Raw genomic sequence first — 20,775 nt, 5'->3', positions numbered from 1 at the left:
CATAACCACATAAACAATGGATGGGCTTCTTTCACAAGCACGAAGAAAGCTGGAGAAGTTCCCAGCTTTGTAATATGGGAGGAAATTTGCTTACATTTTTGTAGAGTTTGTCATTAGGACAAAAAGGGTTTGCTGCTTTTTTTGAACTGTCCAAGTAGCTCTGAATAAGACTTTGAAAAAAATCTTAGCTGCAGCTGAGTAAAAGATCTGACAATTTTCTCTAAGACTTTCCAAAAAATCTAGGCAGTTCTCAAGTGTTACAAAATTTCTCTGACATCTGTACTGATCAATTTAGGCATTACACCAGTTTCCCAAGCTGCATGTTTTAATTCTGATGAGGAAGCGCTGGCTGCTCTGTAAGAAGCAGGGACACATCACTGTGGTGTTTGACAGACTGATTTGGAAACACACATGAATGACAGAATGCACTTGAGAGAATAAGTAACTCAGGAAACTGATGTCACTGGTATGTGGTACTGTCTGCTGTGACACTATCAACAGGACATATCTCAGCCATAGTGGGAATAGCCACTGCTGTATTTCCAGAGAGACAAACTTAAATGACTGTTTTGGGTAGCTCTGAGACATGTTTTGCTACTCCTTCAGCAAGTACACATCTCATTGATTAGGACTGGTCACACAGAGCATTGAGGACAGGTGTTTAAGAGGTCCACTTAACTGGCTATTAGCATTTAAATTTTAGTAAGGTATAAGTAAGAAAAAATTACCTATAAATTTCAGCTCTTTGTCTGGTTTATCTTCTTTTACATGGAACAGGTTTGAGAAGCAGATATGTGCACTTGCAGGACAGCACATGCTGCTGACGGAACTGACCACACTGTGGAATGCTGCCCCAGAACAACAGAAACACGTGAGACCCGGCATAGAAAGAAGCACACACCTCAGGATTTTTGTCTGGAGAGAGGGTAAGGCTACTACCCCTAAGTTTATGAAGCCATAGCAAACAGAAAATGGTTTAGAGATCTTTTTTGTACATTTTCTTGAAAGCTGGATTAAACTACTGAAAATATTGGAAACACATGTTTGCTGGGGCCACCAAGCCCATCTGAGCAGAGCTGCTTAAGGAATGAAAATGAAGCTGCCTAAGGAATATCAAGCATAAGGCCAAAACTAACTCTGAGGAATTTAACATTCTGGTCCAAATGGTTCAGAATGCACAAAACCTACCTCTCTTAGGAAAAAAAAAAAAAGACCTATTTCCTTTTGGGCAACAGAAAGATACAGAGTTAAATCTTCTCTGCTTCACTAAGTAGGAGCAAAAAGTTGTTTAGGGGACTCATTTGCACTTTCTTGGAGTGTTAGTCCAGAAACAGTTTTTGGAGAAAGCTATTTGTTGCATAAGTGATTTTATGCACACAATAAGCAGAACAGAAAACATTCCTAGTCGATGGCATGATTGATTCCATAAAAAAATGATAGTTCCTGCAAAGTTGCCAGCATGAAAAAATTGCGAGTATGCTTGGGGTGACCTCTCTGATAGCCTTGCCATTATCTCTGTGCCAGTTATGCATGTTCAATACATTTTGAGGCCTGCTCCTGAGCCAAGTCTTGCTTCCTGCTATGCCTCACTCTAATCTACTGCAGAGAAGTAATCCAGAAATTCTCACAAGTGAGGAAAAGATTAAATTCATTAGTTATATGCTCATTTATACAGAATGATAGGAAAGTGGGAGGAAATCACAGAAGGACTGATGGATCTCTGTGTTATGGATTTTGTAGATTACATACAGGAAGTACTGTTTAGCCAGGGGTACTTCTCAGCAAATACGTCTAAATTTAATTTTAAAAGCATGGAATCAGTTGCAATGAAGCTACTCATTTGTTTACAAGATTACAGATCATATTGTCTATAAAATGCAGTTCTGCACCTGCAAGTATTCTTCATAGATAAATTTTTAATTTTACATATTATTTTTGGATTAAGCATGACATGACCCAGTAGACATATATGTCTAATATAAACCCAAGGTTTGGCTAATTACTCACATAACAAGTAGTAAAAATTTAAAATACTTCTAAGCCTTCAGAGCATACCACTTTTTATAAACAAGCATGAATCCATTCATTTTTCAAAGCTAAATTCTCAAATTTATGAGTTCATTAGAATGCTAAAAAGCACAATCACTTTAGATTAACACAATAAGTTAATCATAGTGGAAGAATAAAAATTGGGATTAATTTACAAGCCCTTGAAATATAGGCTGATATTGAAAAAAGTTCCATACTTCCCTGACGTAAATTCGAAAGTTCAATATAATTTAGCATATTATTCTCTCTTAATGTTATCCCTAATTTAAAAGTCATTCCAATAAACACTTTATTGTGTACACATACTCTAGTTTAAAGCCAAACTTCTTCAAAGTATCAGGACATAGACTTTTCCCAGAAATGTTGTATAGCCCCAAAATTGAAAGGTTACAATTAGATGGCAAGTAGTAATGCAGAAAGAAAAGGGGAGTTATGATGATTTTCTCAGGTGTGATTATAAAAACATTATTGTGAATTCCCAAGAGTATCTATATGAAAGCTTCCCAAAAATTTTAACTTACGTTTTCCCTCGATCTGCCAGTCCTACCTATTCACCCTAAAATGTGTCAAGGTACATTCTTCCAAGCCCACATGGCATCAGCAGTAATAAAACTTTTGTTGTGAGAATTTTGCAATGCGTCCAAGGATGAATAAACCATAGAATACAGGACTCTCTAGCTGCTAAGTTAGACCCACAGCAATACCTAGATTGCTAGAATAAAAATAAGCTATTAAGAAATAGGACAGAAACCAAGAGCACCCATTCTGAGGATGAAGATTATGGCATTCTTTGTAAGTACTTCCAGAAAAACAAGACTGTAAATGTGCTGTTTGTTGCCAAGGTTGTGTAGTCTAAAATCCAAGTTATAAACCTCTATCAAGTTAAACTTGAAATCCAGCACTTGTGTTTGAAAGATAAAACTTCAAAGACAACTTCTTGCAGTTCTAACCTCAGCACCCTAAAAGCAAAAGAAATGCTGATAAAAATCATGCAAATACAGCCTGGTCAGCAATACTTGCCCTCTCTGCACATGTAAGCTATTTGCTTTATATACTTTAAAGTCATAAGCCCTATTAAAAGACCCAGAATTTTTTCTCTTTTTCCTTCCACATCAATGTCTGTTGTTAGATAGACACAGGCTTAACTAAAACTATGGGAGGAAGCTGAGTAGTAGTAAAATACTGTCTCCACGAATCTGAATTTAGTTTGTTGGCAGAACCCTAAAACAACACATTATTTATGAACTGCATGCAGTTACATGTATGCATATTTTATAGATTTAATATAATGGATCCAATCATTTGGAGAGATTGCAAGAGCTCAGATTAAAGCAAGATGTCACATATCATATTAGATATAAAGCCAAAATTTAATGAGACAAGTAAAGGTCAGAGAAGCACACTGCAGTTTCAATTTGATACCCCTACACTTCTTGTTCTTAAGCATGCATCACAACTTCAAACACACAGCAAAACTAGAAGTTAGTATAAAAGGATAATTCTAATGCCAAGCCAACAGGAAAGTTAAACTTTGGTTTCTATTCCAGAAACTAAAGGATTGCAATTCAGTCATCCTCTCTAGTCCTCATTTTCCAAAGTATTATCAAACAATTTTTAGTGACTGATGCCTGATTCATTGAAACTTGATCCAGTAAAGTTATCAACATGTCCTATTGGTGGGTTAAGAAAAAAAAGTCATCCCAACAACACTTACAGTAATATAGCACCTTTAGGAGCGCTTTACCTGCATTTTTACTGATTATCTGGATTCCATCCGTTTTCTGCATTGTACTGCAGTCAGGAAAGCCTTTTTTTATTTCTTTTACCCTCCTTCCATTCTTTACATTCTGTCTCTATTCTTCCACTGAGTACTAAAGTCTCAAACAAAAAGATACTTCAGTAAGACTTTTCCTTAAGGACTTGTAAGTACTCAATCTGTCATAGTTTGGCATCTATTTTTCACAGGTGAACACATTTACACCCAAGAAAGATCAGAGTGGACAAGGAATGCAGATTGGTAAGGAAGAAACAAGGATGGGACAGTGAGGGAATGCAGAATCAGAGCAACACTGGGATTTTTATACTGTTTTTCTCCTTCCATCTTACTTACTAACTTTTCTCTTAGTTTTGTCATTTCTCTCACATTCTGTCTCCACTTTCTTCACTTCTTTCTGTCACCATTACTCTCCGAATATGAATTAGTATTTCTGAAGCATAATTTACTGTTAATTTAATCTCATTAAGGAATGACTAAACTGTTGTCTCATTTATATTTTCCATTTTTATGCCTACTACTGTCATTTCTGGAATATACTAATCACTTCCCCCCCACCCCTTTTCATATCATGAGTCAAGCCATGATAAAAATGATTCCCTAACTCTTTCCAGGATCAGTTCAAACAACTTTAATATTCCAGAAAACCTGAACATAAAGAGCTTTAGTACTGCCTTTCAATGCTTTTACATTGTTCTTGGTACTCTCTTTCACCATTTGCAGGTATTTTAAAAGAAATATTATTGTACTTATAAAAATGCTTATTACACTTTTGAAGAGTATGATATTTCTGAATTTCTGCCCCTTTGTCATTTATCTTCCATCCTCTCCATGTTTACTCCAACAGTCTTCTGTATTTCTTCTGCAACAGAATAATTTTTCCTTTGCTCTTGCCTTTCCTTTTACAGAGCTTTCCCTCTAAAATATGATTTGACTCTTGCTTCCACATTTCGTTTTGTGGAAATATGTCTTCTCCATTGTACATTACAAGCATTTCTACAAAAAAATCTTTTTTGTTGTCCCTCATATGTGCAGACCTTTCTCTTTTTCTGACCCTGCTGAGATACTCTGTACACATAATGTCTGCTTTGGGCAGTCAACACGGCCAATGTTCAGCTTTCTGATTCTCACAACGTTCTTCAACTATTGCTCAGCTCTGCAGAGTGCCACACACTCTCCTTCTGCTCTGCTGCAAGACAACATTGAAAAAACACCAAGATTCCCTTTCGTACCTTACCAGCCAAATTCCTCCTTCACGGCTGCACTTCCCATCTTTCCTTTCTGTTAACACACTAGAAAAAAAAAATTCTAACTCTGCTCTTCACAGCTTAACTGCAATTCTGGTTAATTCTTTGTAAACTTCTAAAATCTTCACTTCATTTATAGTTGATGCTGCTTTAAATTTTAGTTCCAAACCCCACGATTTAAGCTTCATTTTCTTCCCAGTTTTCTTCATAATTCAGAACTTCTTCCTATTGCCTCTTCCTGTGATTACCATCTCAATTTTTTTACACATGACAAATACAGTATTTCTAAGACTTTTTTCTTTTTTTCTTAAAGAAGTTGGCTTATCCTGCTCAGATACAGAGAGACAGCATTTCTTGAGTAGATGATGCTACCTTTGCAGGTACAAAGGCAGTATCTAAAATACATGAGCACGTGTAGCAGATGATGATGTGCTCATACACCATGAGCAGATGATCACCAGATACCATGTAAGCAAGCATACAACAGGTTCATTTTTCCTTTTTAGACACGTTATCTATTCTAAAGCTTCTCCACCCATTTTGCCTTTGGGTATTTTTGTTTCAACACAGTGTTGCTTTTCTGATCCTTAAAGGAGACAACTATCTGAAACAAACAATTCCATAACCTTTTCAACCGCTTCCTAAATTCTTCCTTTTTTTAATCCAATGATTTCTTTTTAGTTGCACTTTCCCTATACACTCCTTAGTAATATACTCTTCCCACTCAGAACTCAACTTTTAAAAACACAATTTGCCAGACTTCAGAGGCCATTTGCTCATTTCCAACCATTCTACTCAGACAGTTGTATTTCACTGTAGTCAGGCTTCCAAGGATGTCTTTCTTTAACACATCATTATTTCTCATCAATTTTCAACAGCTGGAGCAAACTCTTTTAGGTTTTATCTGTCATTTTATAGTATACTTTTTCAAGCTTTTCTCATAATGTTGAGAAATCAGTAAGAGCTGCGTTCTTAGGATTTCTTCCCCACATCTTCTCGCAGAGAATCCACTTTCACTCTGAGTGTGGCTGCCTTGGCACTCTGAACTTATTTATTGGTCCTTTACTTCTCAGTCACCAGACAAGCTTCCTGAATTAGCGTTTACTTTCTCCCATTACTTTCAACAAATTAAAACATATATTTAAGTTTCTCTCTCTAAGGTTACTTACACACTTATTCTCTCCAATAAGCCGATGAATATTGCTGCAAAAACTCTTCCAAAATTTTTAATGTAATTTTTGGTTTACATTTCAACTACTTTTTTCTATACTCACTTTTTTTTTCTTCTGCTAAAGCTTACAGAATAACAGCTTCTTTCAAGACTTCCAGAATTCACTTTCTTTCCTCTCTCTCTCATCTCTCTTTTTAAAGTCTTTTAGTGATGTTATGTTATTCATGCACAACTGTTTAAGTTTCAGTCGTATTTGAAACAGAAACTAGGAGATGACAAACCTTCTGGAGACAAATACAATTCCAGATGGCAACTGGAACTGAATGAGGCTCCCAACTCTGAGCCAAGATAAAGGAAAAGTTCACTGGCAAAAACTTATCAGTGTAAGAGAGGAGCATTGACACAGAAATACCTACATTCCACTGATTTAAATTTCATCTGTTTCCTTGACTCTATATGGGTTCTGTGTACTTCATAGCATAAATATTGAACAATACCTGGACTGATAGGTTAATGACAGTTAAAGAATGAAACACAGTTTACTAACAAATTAGCTGATGCCACAGAGGTCACTTCAAGGAGAGACGGAAATAAAATCCTGGGCTCTTTGAACACTTCAAAGTTTAGAAACTCTGAGTCTACCAAGCACATTTGCTTCTAAACCTCCCCAATCTAAATGCAGCAACAGAAACAGAATTCTATGTCTCTGAACTAATAAAGAGTTGCAGAAGTCCATCCAAAAAGTTCACCTCTAATCAGATGTCATGACACAGGCACCACCTTTACACCATCCTCATAGGTCAAGCAACTGATACCTGTTATCTATCAGTGATAACTGATAGATAACTGATGGAAAGTGATTCCAATAACTTGAGCTCCATTGATGAAGAGATTTTTCAAAAGTATCAGAAGCAAAAAAATTGACTTGACCACATGGTTAAACAAGCTCCGAAAGCTGACTGTATTTTAAAAACATAACCATTTCAGAATGACAACACTGTATACATTAAAACACATGCAAATCCTCTTTTTTTAATCCAAAATATTTTCAAGACATTTGGGGGTTCAGAAAATGAAAACTTTAGTAAAGAAGCAACAACTATTTTGTAGAAAGGAGCAGTAATTACTACAGTGATTTTTTTCCTTTTTATTGGTTGGGGCAGCCTTTACTAGATTATAACTTTTTCTTCCAAATGTGCATTTAATGCTATCTGGCAGTCAGTTTTAATTATATAGGGAGCCTCAAAGTTAATAAGCTGGGATCATTAACAAGAAGGTTCTAAGTACCATTTGTGTATTTTTTAATAGAATTTTTACATCTCTCATGATATAAAAACATGCACATAGGTGTATGCTTGGAAGTACTGTGACAAAAGGCATATTTTTGTTATAGAGAACCTAATATACCTGAAACCAGATTCATTATTACTGTTGTTCATCATACCCATAGCCAGAAACATTCTTGTATAAAAGGAAGTTTTACATTTCAGTCTTTTATGGACAAACTTTGAAGTTCTTACAGGTTGAATGTGGTTAGAATCACAGAACAATGGAGGCTAGACAGAACCTCTGCAAGTCTCCAGTCCAACTCACCAGTCAAAGCAGGGACAGCCTCAAATTTAGATCTGCCTGACCAAAGGACTCATCCCGGTAAGTTATGAAAATCTCCGAGCACAGAGATTCAACAGCTTCAGTGTTTAACCATTGTCATTGTGACCTTTCTCAGTGTAGGATTCCTAACTGCGGCTAGGGACCTTGTCCTCGCCTCCTCCCCTTCTAGCACACATCTTTGACAAAGCTTTTTACTCCTAGTACACTGCAGCTGTAGCTATAACCTTAGCAGAACACATGTGAAAAGACGAAAGAGCACAACTTCAAAACAAGTCACATACAACACTATCAGCATAGTCTGAGCAACAGAATCTTAAGAAGCCACTCTGCAGTGCTGAAGATGAAACAGACAATACAGAACAGATTCAAACACAACACTTGAAATTACCAATAATTCTTTGCTAAGGAAGAACAAACCTGGGCCACTTTAACAGAATTTTGAGTGGAACCACCAGCATGATATTCTACTTTGAACTTTTTCACAAGTTCTTCGAACCTGTTAAGAAAAAACAGAGAAGAAAGTTAAACTTTGCAATGTATTTTCCAAAACAAGTCATGAAGATTAGATTACATCACATTATTTGAAAACAAGAAATTCACATACATTCACTGTTAGACATGATGCAAACTGGAAGCATCTATTTAGAGTTTGTCCAAATCATAATACAAAGTATGACATCAAATTGAATTCTTCACCTTAAAGTTGCAAGTGGAGTAAACAACCGGGGGAAAAAAAAATTATCTGGAGCATAAGCTTGGCTGCAATGAACTGCTAGATTGGTAAAATACATGCTTGAAGAAAAATTACATAAATTAAGATATTCAGATACTTATTCCACGTCATTAAATTTTACATTCTGTTTCCAGCTTAAGAGAGAAGATTGAGGAGATCTAGTGCCTAGTTCAAAATTAACCCAAACAATAGTGTTATACTTTAATATTTCATATGAAATAGTATATTTTGACAGGTGAAGAACTTTGATGAACAAATCTAGTAGTATGTGAGAAAATTTGGTAACAGAAAAGGTAAGTGTCTCCAGGTGAACTTTCAAATCCTTCAAGCCATACCACTATGAAAATATAGAATTCTCTGTTAACATTCAGTAGTATATTAGGTTTGAATATTAAAACAAATATTTAAACTTTCAACAGAAGTATCTACCCTCATATTTCAGATCAAAACTTCTGGTTAAGAACCAGTGTCTGTAAGGCACTGTTCATTGTCTAGGAGATATGTTACATCTCTGATCAGAGGATACAACCACTTAAGAAGCAGTCTCCTCTCTACTCACAGGCTATAGAAAAGGGAACTGGAATGAGAGAGTTATGGAGACTGCAGGGAGGCTATGCACAAATGCCTTTAAATTCCAAGCACACTTCAAAATGAGTGGATTAAACAGCAGGATTGGCAACCTCAGAAGATGTTAGACTCAGAAGGAAGTACTCCAGCAAGTCAAAATGTTTACTGTAAAATTTGTTCGCAAATCTGAGGTTCAAAATTACCTCAATGACCCTAATTAATAGCATATATTTGCCTTTAATGCCTATTAACTTTACCTTCAACAAATGAACCTTGCCTAGTTAGAAGTATTCCAATATATTTCATTGTGTTTAGCATCTTTTTAAGGAGTGACACATCTGTATTTCAATAACAGTGCAAGATGAGTGCTATCTACCAACCCTACCCTTTCTCTCCTCCTCACAACCCCAATCTTCTTACATTATGTGAACAACAGCTTTCAGGAGAGATTTGTCAAATAATGACTTGTTTGTTTAAAAGGTTTTTATTTTCAATACCATCTTATTAATAAGAGCGTTTTTCTTTCTACGGTACTTTCCATTTAAAGTGTTTGAATAATGAGCTACTTACCCTAGTGAACTACCAAATGGGCAGACAATTAGAAAAAATCAAGAACTAAATTACTATATATGCTTTTCACAGTTATCCACACTACTAATTATCCACCAATTCTATGTCAAGCAATTGAAACCTTAAATGATAGCAAGTAGCTGAAAGTGGGAAAAAAAATAACAAAACCCAACAGGTCTCTTAACAATTGATTTTCAAGCAAAGACAAACCATCATGAACCAATTAAGTATTTTGGCAATATTTTTTCTTTAATTTAATTACATTTTGCCTTTTCACTCAATTTGAGTATGTACTGTGCAAGTCACATGGTTATTTTTGTATTCTTGTATATCTATAAGCATGCAAGTTGATATTTCAATTCTTTTAGCTAAAGGAACTTCAGAAAGTTTCCATGGCCACTTTATTTAATAGTATACTAAAATTATAAACACTTCAGTTGAACACCTACATACACAGCTCTTAGTCTAGGTAAGTATGTGTTTAAATAGTTATCTTGCAGTTCAAATGAAGAATAAAATAGTCAATATCTAAATTTGGAGGGAAAAAAATGACAACTGCTATAAAATACCATCTGTATTATAAAAATTTCAAACTGACAGCTATGTAATCTAATAAATAATCTGAACAAATTATTTTACAATTACTTAATACAGTAAGACAAACGATGGTTACACTATTTCAGATTGAACACAAAAAGACATAACTCCTTTGAATTAAAATGGTGAATTCAACATCTCTAAGTATCTCTTATATAAAACATAACAAGTTCATACAGCTGCAAGAAAAGTAAATGTTGCTGGTCATTTTCCATGACAAATCAGAAGGATAATATAAATTCTGTTGTTTTAATCCACAAGAGCCTGGATTGTATCAAGAATGACCTCAAAATTCAGAATGCTGATATCTTTTTATCTTAAGCTGAACAGTCAGATGGACATTTTTCCCAATGTCAGCAGATGGCACAGGCAGCGTGGGAACACAGAGTTTGTCACTGTGTGCTGTCTGCCTGACCTGCAAAGAGAAGACTCATTCCAGCACGCCTCAGAAACATGGTGCTTGCTTTTAGAAAACCCTCCACTTGAAGGAAGGAAGTTCAACCATAGAAACTGCTCCAAGGGTCAGGAATGCTGAACAGAGCTGCTGTGTGTGCTTCAGAACTGAGCTGTTATCACACTTAGGATAATTCAAGAAAATTAGAACCTTATGAGCACGACTGAATATTATTTTTGCTTCACATTCTGCAGTTGTTGTTTTTTCAGAGTATGTCTAAGGCTGTTCTGTATCTGAGAACCATGACCCTTTTCCTGACCTAGCAACATACCACTACCTTAAATAACAGAATAATAAATCCCACAATCGGTACCATATAAAGGGGGCCCCTATTTTTAGTACCATGAATTTGTCCACCACATTAAAGCGTATTTTAACAAAAGTAAGTTTGCATTTGCAGCAGCATATGTTTTCAGCTGTGATGCTGCCGATCACCTCTAGCACTGACCAAAGAGGGTATGTTAATGTTTTGCTCAGACACAGTAAAGCCAATAACACTTCTGTCAGTTGCTTTTTTTCCCTTTTTCAGAAGAGAATATACTCCTAACTAAACTTGATACTGAAAGGTGAGGTTGTTCAGTAGCCTCACTTTTGACAGAATTAATGGCTATTAAAAAAAAATTTTAAGGTGGTAGTAGAAGAAGCTATTACACAAAAGAACACAAACAAGAATGAGAATATAATCTTTCCACCTTTTTTTTTTTAAACAAAATACACCTCCATGCATTACAGGAGGTGGAGGCTTCTTTTTAGAAGGCATAGATTCTTCTTACATATGCCATACCATTACCTCAAACTGGAGACAGCTGTTAGAATTTCCCCCTAGTAAATATCACTGCTGACAATTTCACCCCCGTTTGCCTCTCAGACCATTCACAACCCGAGCATCACTAGCCACTTTCTCTGTGTGCTATTACTAATCTATGTGTAAACCTTACACTATTCCTTCTCATAGCACCTCTTAAAAAGCATGATTTACTGTACTGTAGAGAAAACTGCACTCACTGTAATATCCCCTCAAACACCTGCAAAGATCATCTGTGTCAGCTACCCCTCTGACCAGCTCTTGCCTCTCGCCCCAGCTCTCTCATAGCCCCTTTTCAGTCACTGCAAGCAGAAGCCACTTCTCTGCATTTGCAAGGCCCTGCAAAGTGTTATGCACTGAACACACCATCCTTCATTTGGTACTTTCAGATTTACAACAGCCTCTGGGCACAAAGCTGTCAACAAAAATAGCTTTTCTCTCACTAACCCATGATATCATCCAATGTCCAGTTACTAGAATTTTCTGTGACTATTAGCAAAAGTACTTTAAATCTTCCTTCAAACTATCTTTCACCATAATGTCAAAAAAAAGTCATCAGCAAGGCTGTGTGATTTCCCAAGGATATTCTCCAGCCTAATAACTGGCAATCCTCTCGTGGATCAATACTCGTCTCTCGTAACTTGCTTTATACACAGAATCTGAGGGTTTTGGAGCTGGGACTATCTTCTTGTTACACAGCAACAGATACATTCATGTATGGCTCACCACGGTTCCAAAATCAAACTGACAAGAAAAATAAGCACATAAAACATTGCCTACAACAAAAGCAGACAACATAAGGCAGTGCAGCTACACTAAGTAAAATTAAAGCAATTCAAGTAATGCCGTTAAGTTTTATGACGTAATTTATATTAAACTACAAAAAAAACCCCCCTTTTTAAAGAGTAAAATGGCCACAGAATACCAGCATTTAACTGTCTTACACAGAGAAGAAAAAACACTCCTGATGCATATGTCAGAAACTACTTATCTGCAAGAAATAGAGAAAAGTAATCTCTTGTTTTTCAGCAGGGTGTGTTGCCCTGGATATCTTTTGATATATCTGCTTATTACCTAAGATGTACTCAATAGCACACATCAGCAGGAGCTACACATAAATAAAATCACCTGTCAAAAGCAGCTAGAGAGGAGAGAAAAATAATTTTTGCCCTTTTGAATGCCAGATAACCAGATAATGACAGCCTGAATGTAAGACAAAAATCAGGTTATTTTGTATAACAATAATAAAGTATTTTCAGTGGATTGTATATTTGGTTTGGTGTTACAAAAATCTTCAAGACCACTATGATGGAAACCTCTTAAATAATCAGTAAAATGTTGCAAGCTGCACATAAGTCTATAACTCCTTTTCTTTGAAGGTATGTTGGGGCTGGGGATGCAGCCATTGTTGATACTTCTAGAGAGGGAGGTAAACAAGGATTTGGTATGTTTTTAAGGTACTGGATGAATTTTAATTAGATTTTAATTAAAAATCATAATTAATGGTGATTCTGACACCTTTGCCAGGTATTTATTTTTACTGGCAAGAAGCAGTCCTATTAAGACATGGCAATAGCTTTACATGTTCAGCTGTGAGGAGAACCAGACTAAAACGCTGACAGTTAGATGTTTGATCCTTTTAATTGCATTTCTTAAAAATCTACTTAAATCTTCAAATTAAGTAACCTGTGTCCAACTGCCTATGAAATCACTCCATATATTAAAGAAAAAAGTATATAAGAGAGCGAGCATCATATTTTACAACCTGTTTTAATAATACTAAAAGCTCAGTAAAACTACAAAAACACCACCAAATATTATTTCAATTTTTAAGGAAACCCTCAAGGAATAAACCAACACAAACAACTAAATAATGCCAAACCTGCATCCTGATTGTTTTGCAGGGCATGGCAGAAGTAGTTATGCATACATCTGGACAAGCCTGTCATCTGTCACATTCTCAGTTTCATCACAGGCTGGGCCAATGCCAGAACAATGCAGGCAGCCACACCGCCAGGCAGATGGGGCACATGTTGTTGAAAGACAACCTTCCCTGGTCAATGTTAGCAGGCAAGCTGAAGCCCTCCTAATTTCATCCTAAGTAAAATCTAATTTACATTTAAGGAAAAGGTCTAGTCTTGAGAATCAAACATGATAATTAAATCAGAGAGTATCATTTTTAAACAGAAGTAGAAGGGAGAATATTTTAGAGCAAATTCTGTGGGTAAAAAGAAAAGCAATTCATATTTTTTAACTCTGAAGAGCGTACCTAATTTCTCTACCTAAATTTACAACTCAGTGTTCAAAGTTCAAACTCTAAAAAGGATAGTTATATATATTAACAATTTCATCCCTACTCTTTGAGATGTAACGAATTAAGATTGAGATACAGATAGAATTGGTTGCTCTTACTTAAAATTGAACTGAAAGAGCAAAAATCCCCTTTTGAAATGAGGTACAATCACAGAGGTACATGAGAAAACTTTATAACAGCTGCTTGGCAATGACTGACTTTATGCAGAGCTAGTTCTTCTTATTAGCTTGGCACAGAATTAAAGAGCTTGGGAATGGGTAGGGGAGTAAAGGGGGAGAACGAAGCATGCTAAGAAGGAAGTATTGCAGACAGGTTAGCACCACGGACATACAACACAACAGAAAGCTAAACTTGTTAGGAATATGACTGCCACAATTGAATAGACCAGATCATCATATTTTTCTCCTTTATTTACTAAAGTTCACAGAACGGTGACTCTTCATGGAAGCATTTGCTGCTGCAAACTAGAATTTCACATGAAGTATTTTCCTAATCACCTCATCCAAACAAACACCAAATGAAAAAAGCCAGTAATTCCAACCAGGTTAGGATTATGAGTACCAAATGTTAATATATGAAAGAAGAAAAAAATTCATAGGCAAATTGCAAGATTCATAGCTTTGAAATATTTTACCACAAATGTTAGCGAGGTTGAAAAAAATGCACTTAAATGTCAGTTTGATAAAAGCCAAAAGAACATTTTCCACATGTGTTTGCATTTAGGCATATTGAAACAAGATGGAAGAAGTAACAGTCATTCATATGTAAGGTTAAAACATCAGCTCTTAAGATCATGATTTAAAGAAATTTCTCCAAGTTTTTTTTTCAGCAGGGGCAAATTTATGCAAGTGTTCTTGAAAAGCCCCCCTCTTTCCAGATTACCTGGCTATCTTCCTCCACATTATCTCAAAAATATACATGATTACACTCAGAAGTATCAGCCACAAGGCAAGTTTTTCTGTTGATATTCTACAATCGTGTAGGAAAGTGAAAACAGACAAACAAACAAACTCCACAACCCCCCCACCGTATACCACTAGATTATTAAAAGATCACATTTCTGTCTCTAAACACTACAAATACATACACTAGAGATCCACAGAGCACCTTCTCAAACCTTAAAATGTGTGTATAATATATAATTACTATGACATCCCTCCATCTATTAAATTTCTATTAAAAATACTTTAAGAAGTTTCATATAAGGACAGTAATCAGGAACACTATTACAAAGAATTTCTATCAGTTCAGTAATTCACTACAACTGCATGCTTTCCTCCCACTGTCTTTTTGAAAGAAGATCTTCCAAAACAACAGCTAACACTTAAATATGTTGTAGATACATCTAGGGATTTTCATCATAGCATTTGTTGCAAGACACTGTAGCCAGAAACAACTCTCTGCCCTTCTGCATAGCCAATAAGGATCAAAAGACATTGCAGGCAGGCAAAAGAATGTAGCATTTACCTTCTTCATCCTTGGATGCACCAAAGTCTGCTCTGGAGCACTAAGGAACAAGGTCATTTCCTTTGTTATTTCTCAGCAGCATTACAGCATTTTACAACATTTACACTTGCTCCTGATGTTCCCAGTATACATCTGGCAGCTTGTGTACAAGAATACTACTTCTAAAAAAACGGTCATTTTCTGTTTGCTTCTGGGAAGTAGCATGGGAAGAATATGTGCTTTATGAGACCTACCAGTAAATTTCTCATGACCAAATCTACTTGCTAACTAAACAGTGAAAGGGCAAGTTGTTTATCATATTACAATGTAGTGAACTTAATCCTTTTAACATCAGTATCTCTGATCTACAACAAACATGCCGGAACAAAAATAACACTAACTGATTTCAAAAGTAAGACTAGATTTACAAAATTAAAAGCAAATTAGAGACCATAATCCTAACTATGGAACAAATAAAAGAGACTGCAAGAGATGTTTCCGACTTGGCACAGTAGAGATCAGGCGTTAACTGTCAATAAACCTTTAGTGAATATTAATTGAAACTGCTGTTTCACAAGCATCAACTTACTCCAGCTCACATCGAAGTGAAAATTTGTTTAACTTAATAAAATATTTGCCAAGAATATTTTAATATTAAGAGTATTTAGTCATCAAGAGACCTTAGACCATATCTTTGCTACAATTTGCATTATCTAAAGCTGTAGTACAAATCATATTAAACTGTTAAGAACTGACAACTCCCCCCCCCCCCCCCAAATCCATAGGCCCACTCACACACGGCAGACAGAAATGTTGTATGTTTTACTACAGAAATTTTATAGTTTGTACTTTTATTTGTAAATACATAAAAATTGTAAAAAATGTGTTAGGTGCAAAGTTTGGGTTCTGATTCAGAGCCAATAAGATACTAGAAAGTTTTGCAGAGCTGTTTCAAAACCAAATTATAAACTGTTTCCATGCATCACTCGGATCAAGACACATTTAATCTAAGTAATATTCTCTATTAACATGAAGTCCAAAATAATGGTGACAGTTGTTAACCACAATCTAAACCAATTTTTTTTGCATTACAAAAACACGAATGGCTCCTGTCAATGCAACTGCACTGCTAAAACACCTCTATTTCTTCAACCCTTGTGCTATTTTAAATTCTTTAAATTAGTAGCCAGTTGGCACATCTAAACAAGGAAAACATTAAAAATAGATCAGGAGATAAAAGTAGACCAAGAAGACAGTAAGCATCCACTCTAAGCTCCTATTAACATGCAGTGAACTGTAATAATTTTCCTCATGAACAAATAATGAGCGCAGAAAACCCTGCTCTGAGCACAACCATCAGTAAATGCCAAGAGATTTTTCCTGTTTAGTTATCTTCCCTGTTTCTCGGTACAGCCCTGTCTTCAATATACATTTAGACAGTCACCTACTGATAGTTGGAAAAAACTTCCATGCTACTGCAGTAAACTGACTCTGATACTTACACAAGTTTTTTTATAGGTTTTTCAAGTGTTTTGACCGCAACACTGCTGTTGACAATGTAGGTATTTGACAAATTTCTAAAATGTAAAATAATTTATCTTGACTAACCCAGTCCAAGCCTTGTGGGTTAATGAGGAGCAGCACACACTGGTAATATCAGGATCATTACACTGGATTGGTTTAAAGCACTTTGTAGAGTGACCACAGCAATATGAAAAGAGGAGTTAAACATTATACACTGAAGGGTCAACACCTGCTAATAATGCAAAAATATTTATCTCAATAAGGTAAGATAAAGTATTCTCTTTTCTCTCAGTACTCCATTTACAAATCAAGAGGAAACCCAAACAGCTAAACAATCAATGGAGAGTAAAAATTATTAGCTCTAAAGGAAACATCCTTTTGCCACCAAAAAAGAGAGGAGTCTTCAGACGTATAAAATGCTTTACAAGAGGAAGATGTGTAAACAAAACAAAATAACCAAACAGATGGTAAGTGGCATTAGAAGTACCAAAGGTGACAAAAAGACATGATACTCAAGCTATTCTTAAAATCATTTCCCTTCTAGAATAGGGCTTGGGAGTCTTTTTTATCCTGTCTTTCAACAGTTCACCCTAAATATTTGCTTTTTTTTAAACAAATGAATCATCTACACTACTAAAGTCTGGAATTTCAGTAATACAAAAACAAAGCAATCAGATCAACAGCTCTGATTAGTTACTCTTACATTAGGATTTTTACTTGAGTGGTGATATTTTCATCTCCAAAACAAAGGCTCCCATGCTATATCAACATGAAACCTTCAAACCTTGAGGGAAGAGGTTGAAGGAGAGACTACAAATTGCACACAGAAAATTTTTAAAAAATTAAATATAGTCTTCAGTGGGGAGCAAAGCAAAGATACTGCTTAATCTTAAAAATAATACATAAAATTAATGAATTTGGGGTTCTCTCAAAAGCATAAGCATTATACAGCACTCCTCTACTTAGGAATCTTTTCAAGAGATTCCTCTAGAACTAGGTAATACATCCAAATTTTAGAAAGTGTATGATGTTCTGAATTAGGAAGCAACTATATTTTCCTCTCTATCTCTAAAAGGTGACTGTTTCAATTAACCTTCTTCCTCAAAAATGTTTCCCTATTATACCCACCAGGCTCTTCGTAAATTTCCAGTTTTTGAGATTTTCACATACATGATAATACAATAATAATAATAATAGTGAGTGCATGTTTATTCTCACAGGGAAATTAGTCTCCAACGTATTTTCTAGCTGAAGTTTTAGTTACTTGACAGAGTATCTCCTGCAGAGATTAGCCTATTATTATTTGCTACAGACCCTCTCCGAAAGCAAGCCCATTTTCTCCAGATGACTCATTAACAAGCACGACAGAATGAAGTGTTCCAGCCTGAAATGCCAGCAGCTAAAAATAACTCATCCCACAGCCTATGACAATTCAGTCCATCTCTTCACTCCATAGGCACAATCTCAGAGGGTCACCTTTTGGTGGGGGTGGGGGGAAATTAGCATATGCAGTGAACTGGGAAGGGCAGGGCAAGGCAGAGGGGCACCGACCTAACAGAACAAGAAAAAAAATCACAAGTTACAGAAAAGCTACAAGGGTACTGCATAAATCATCTGAAAAATCAACGTTCCAAGCATTAAAAAGGCTAATTTCACAGCAGAACAACAATTCACAGACCGAAAGGAAAAACACAAATATTTGACACAAATAAGACAACACTGAGTTTTCCTCTGAAAAAAGTAATTTTGACTTCCCCTGTCTGCGTGCACCCTGCCACTACAACGCTAACAAGATGTGTTTGGTGACACCCTGTGTTACTCTTCATGCTCTTATTAGGAAGCTTATGGTCAGCTGTTAAGTTGCACAGAATCCCACCAGCTCTTTTGCTGAACAGTATTTCTGAAAAGACAGCATTTTGTCACAGGAGATGTGCATTAAAAATTTTTCCTCCACTCCCAAAAAGGCTGCAATGAAGGAGGAAGAAACTTACCTTCTTACCCTTAGGCCTGCAAAAAAATTAATATATCTCTTTATGAAATACAGAAATACATTATTGACCGTGAAATCATAGACTAGCTGAGGTAGGAAAAAACCTTTAAAGGTCAACTAGTTCAAGCCCCCTGCAATAAGCAGGAACATCTTTAACTAGATCAGGTTGCTCAGAGCCCTGTCCAACCTCACCTTGAATGGATCTAAGGATGTGGTCCTTCTCTTGACCCCTTCCAACAGGTCCATTTCTTTCCTGGGCTGAGGACCCCAGAACTGGATGCAGCACTCCAGGTGAGGTCTCAGAAGGGCAGAGAATCAGAGCACAATCCCGTCCCTTGACCTGCTGGCCACGTTGCTTTTGATGCAGCTCAGGATGCTGCTGGCTTCCTGGGCTGTGTGCCCACCATGGCTGGCTCACGTTCAGTGTTCTATCTGCTCATGACCCCAAGCCATCCTTGGCAGGGCTGCTCTCAGCCTCTTCATGCCCCAGCCTGTATAGATACCAGGGCTTGCCCTGATCCAGGTGCAGGACCTTGCTTGCATTGGGTCTTGCTGAACCTCATGAGGCTCACATGGGCTCACTTCTGGACACAGAAAATCCCCCACGGGAACTCAGGAGCTACGCACCAGCGAAAGTTAATTTCTTTGTCTGGAAAGCTGCTGAAACAAAACACCTGTGCATAACTACCTGGTAATTAACTGTCTCACAGTTACCACTGATTTGATAATAACGTTTCCTTCACAAATCAATTCTTAAGGAAAGATTGAAAAAATCTGAGTTTAATTGAAAAAAGAAATGTCTAGAAACAGTATCTACAGCTGAATAATGACTCTTCAACACAAATATGTGTAATGCTTCCTATACTTCACAGTCCTCCCGTTGAGTCTCAAAGACTAGTAATTAAGCCTTTGAAATGACTAGATGTGACCGTAACAATGTTATTACATAAAATCAAGCAGAGGAACATGATTCACTTCTGCAGTTTTAAGCAGCCGTGGTCACCATTGCACACTGCTTTATTATAGAATACTTGGGTGTATTACACTAATGTTAGTGTGGCTGAACTGCTTGCAAAAACACATTTGCCCTTATGTCCAAGGCTGGCCGGTGTTTGCCACGTACAGCAATAGTACCCAATTCAAACACATTTCAAATGTAGTTTTTGGTGGGCTTGTGAGATAATCCACAGAGAGCATTATTGAGTAGAGAGCTTAAAGACAGTTTCACTATCTACAGATGGTGGGTGACTCCCCTGTAACCTTGAATATGCTACTCTGTTCACAGGCAAAGTCTTTTTCTAGCAGAAACTTCTGACTTAGTCGTGGCAATGTCTTGAATGGTCCAAAACTATTTCCCTCTCCAAAGTTTATTAATTAATTCTGTAAAAATAGTAAAAATATAAAAGCCTCCCTACAAATGTTTTCTGACATTAGAGAATACAAAAAAAAAGGACACTGAAAAAAACGAATATATTTATCCTAACTCTCTCTAGCCAAGAATGACTGAAGATTTTCTACAACAGAGTCATTATTTGTATCACAACTATATACAAGTCAGTAGCAATGGAAAGATCAAAAACCAAGCTGAACTGATGTAATTTACAACATTATGCCATGTAATCCTTGAAGTACAAAATTTCAACCAAGGTGAATTAAAGCCAACAATTAAACCAATTTTAAATTTTATTCAAATCCTTAAAAATCTAGGCTTTTAAAAATATGTTCTTAACAGGTTATAATAAAAGTCACAGTCAAATAATAAATTCAAAACCAGAGTCTTAAGTTTTAATAAGTAGTTTGATATCACGGTGAACTCTAATTTGTTTGCTTGAACAGGGTCTTTTCCTAGCGAGTAGAAACAAAGCAGCTTTGAATCACAAACAATGCCCTGCAGTCAGTGAAACTCATGAGGTATTAATTTAC

The 20,775-nt window shown here is 36.2% G+C and overlaps 1 protein-coding gene across 2 annotated transcripts in view; it reads right to left on the bottom strand.

The window, feature by feature from the left end:
• The window catches only part of ADK (adenosine kinase), a 272,381-nt gene that overhangs the window by 193,336 nt on the left and 58,270 nt on the right, over positions 1-20,775 (bottom strand). For both annotated transcript variants that reach the window (XM_032115798.1, XM_032115799.1), the window contains exon 4: positions 8,270-8,348. In XM_032115798.1, coding sequence (XP_031971689.1) covers positions 8,270-8,348 — 79 coding nt within the window. The remainder of the gene's footprint in view (positions 1-8,269; positions 8,349-20,775) is intronic.

The sequence above is a fragment of the Corvus moneduloides genome, chromosome 8 (genome assembly GCF_009650955.1).
Source record: "Corvus moneduloides isolate bCorMon1 chromosome 8, bCorMon1.pri, whole genome shotgun sequence".
Taxonomy (NCBI): Eukaryota; Metazoa; Chordata; class Aves; order Passeriformes; family Corvidae; genus Corvus; species Corvus moneduloides.
The sequence above is the reverse complement of the archived record's forward strand: the minus strand, read 5'-3'. Positions and strand labels throughout refer to the sequence as shown.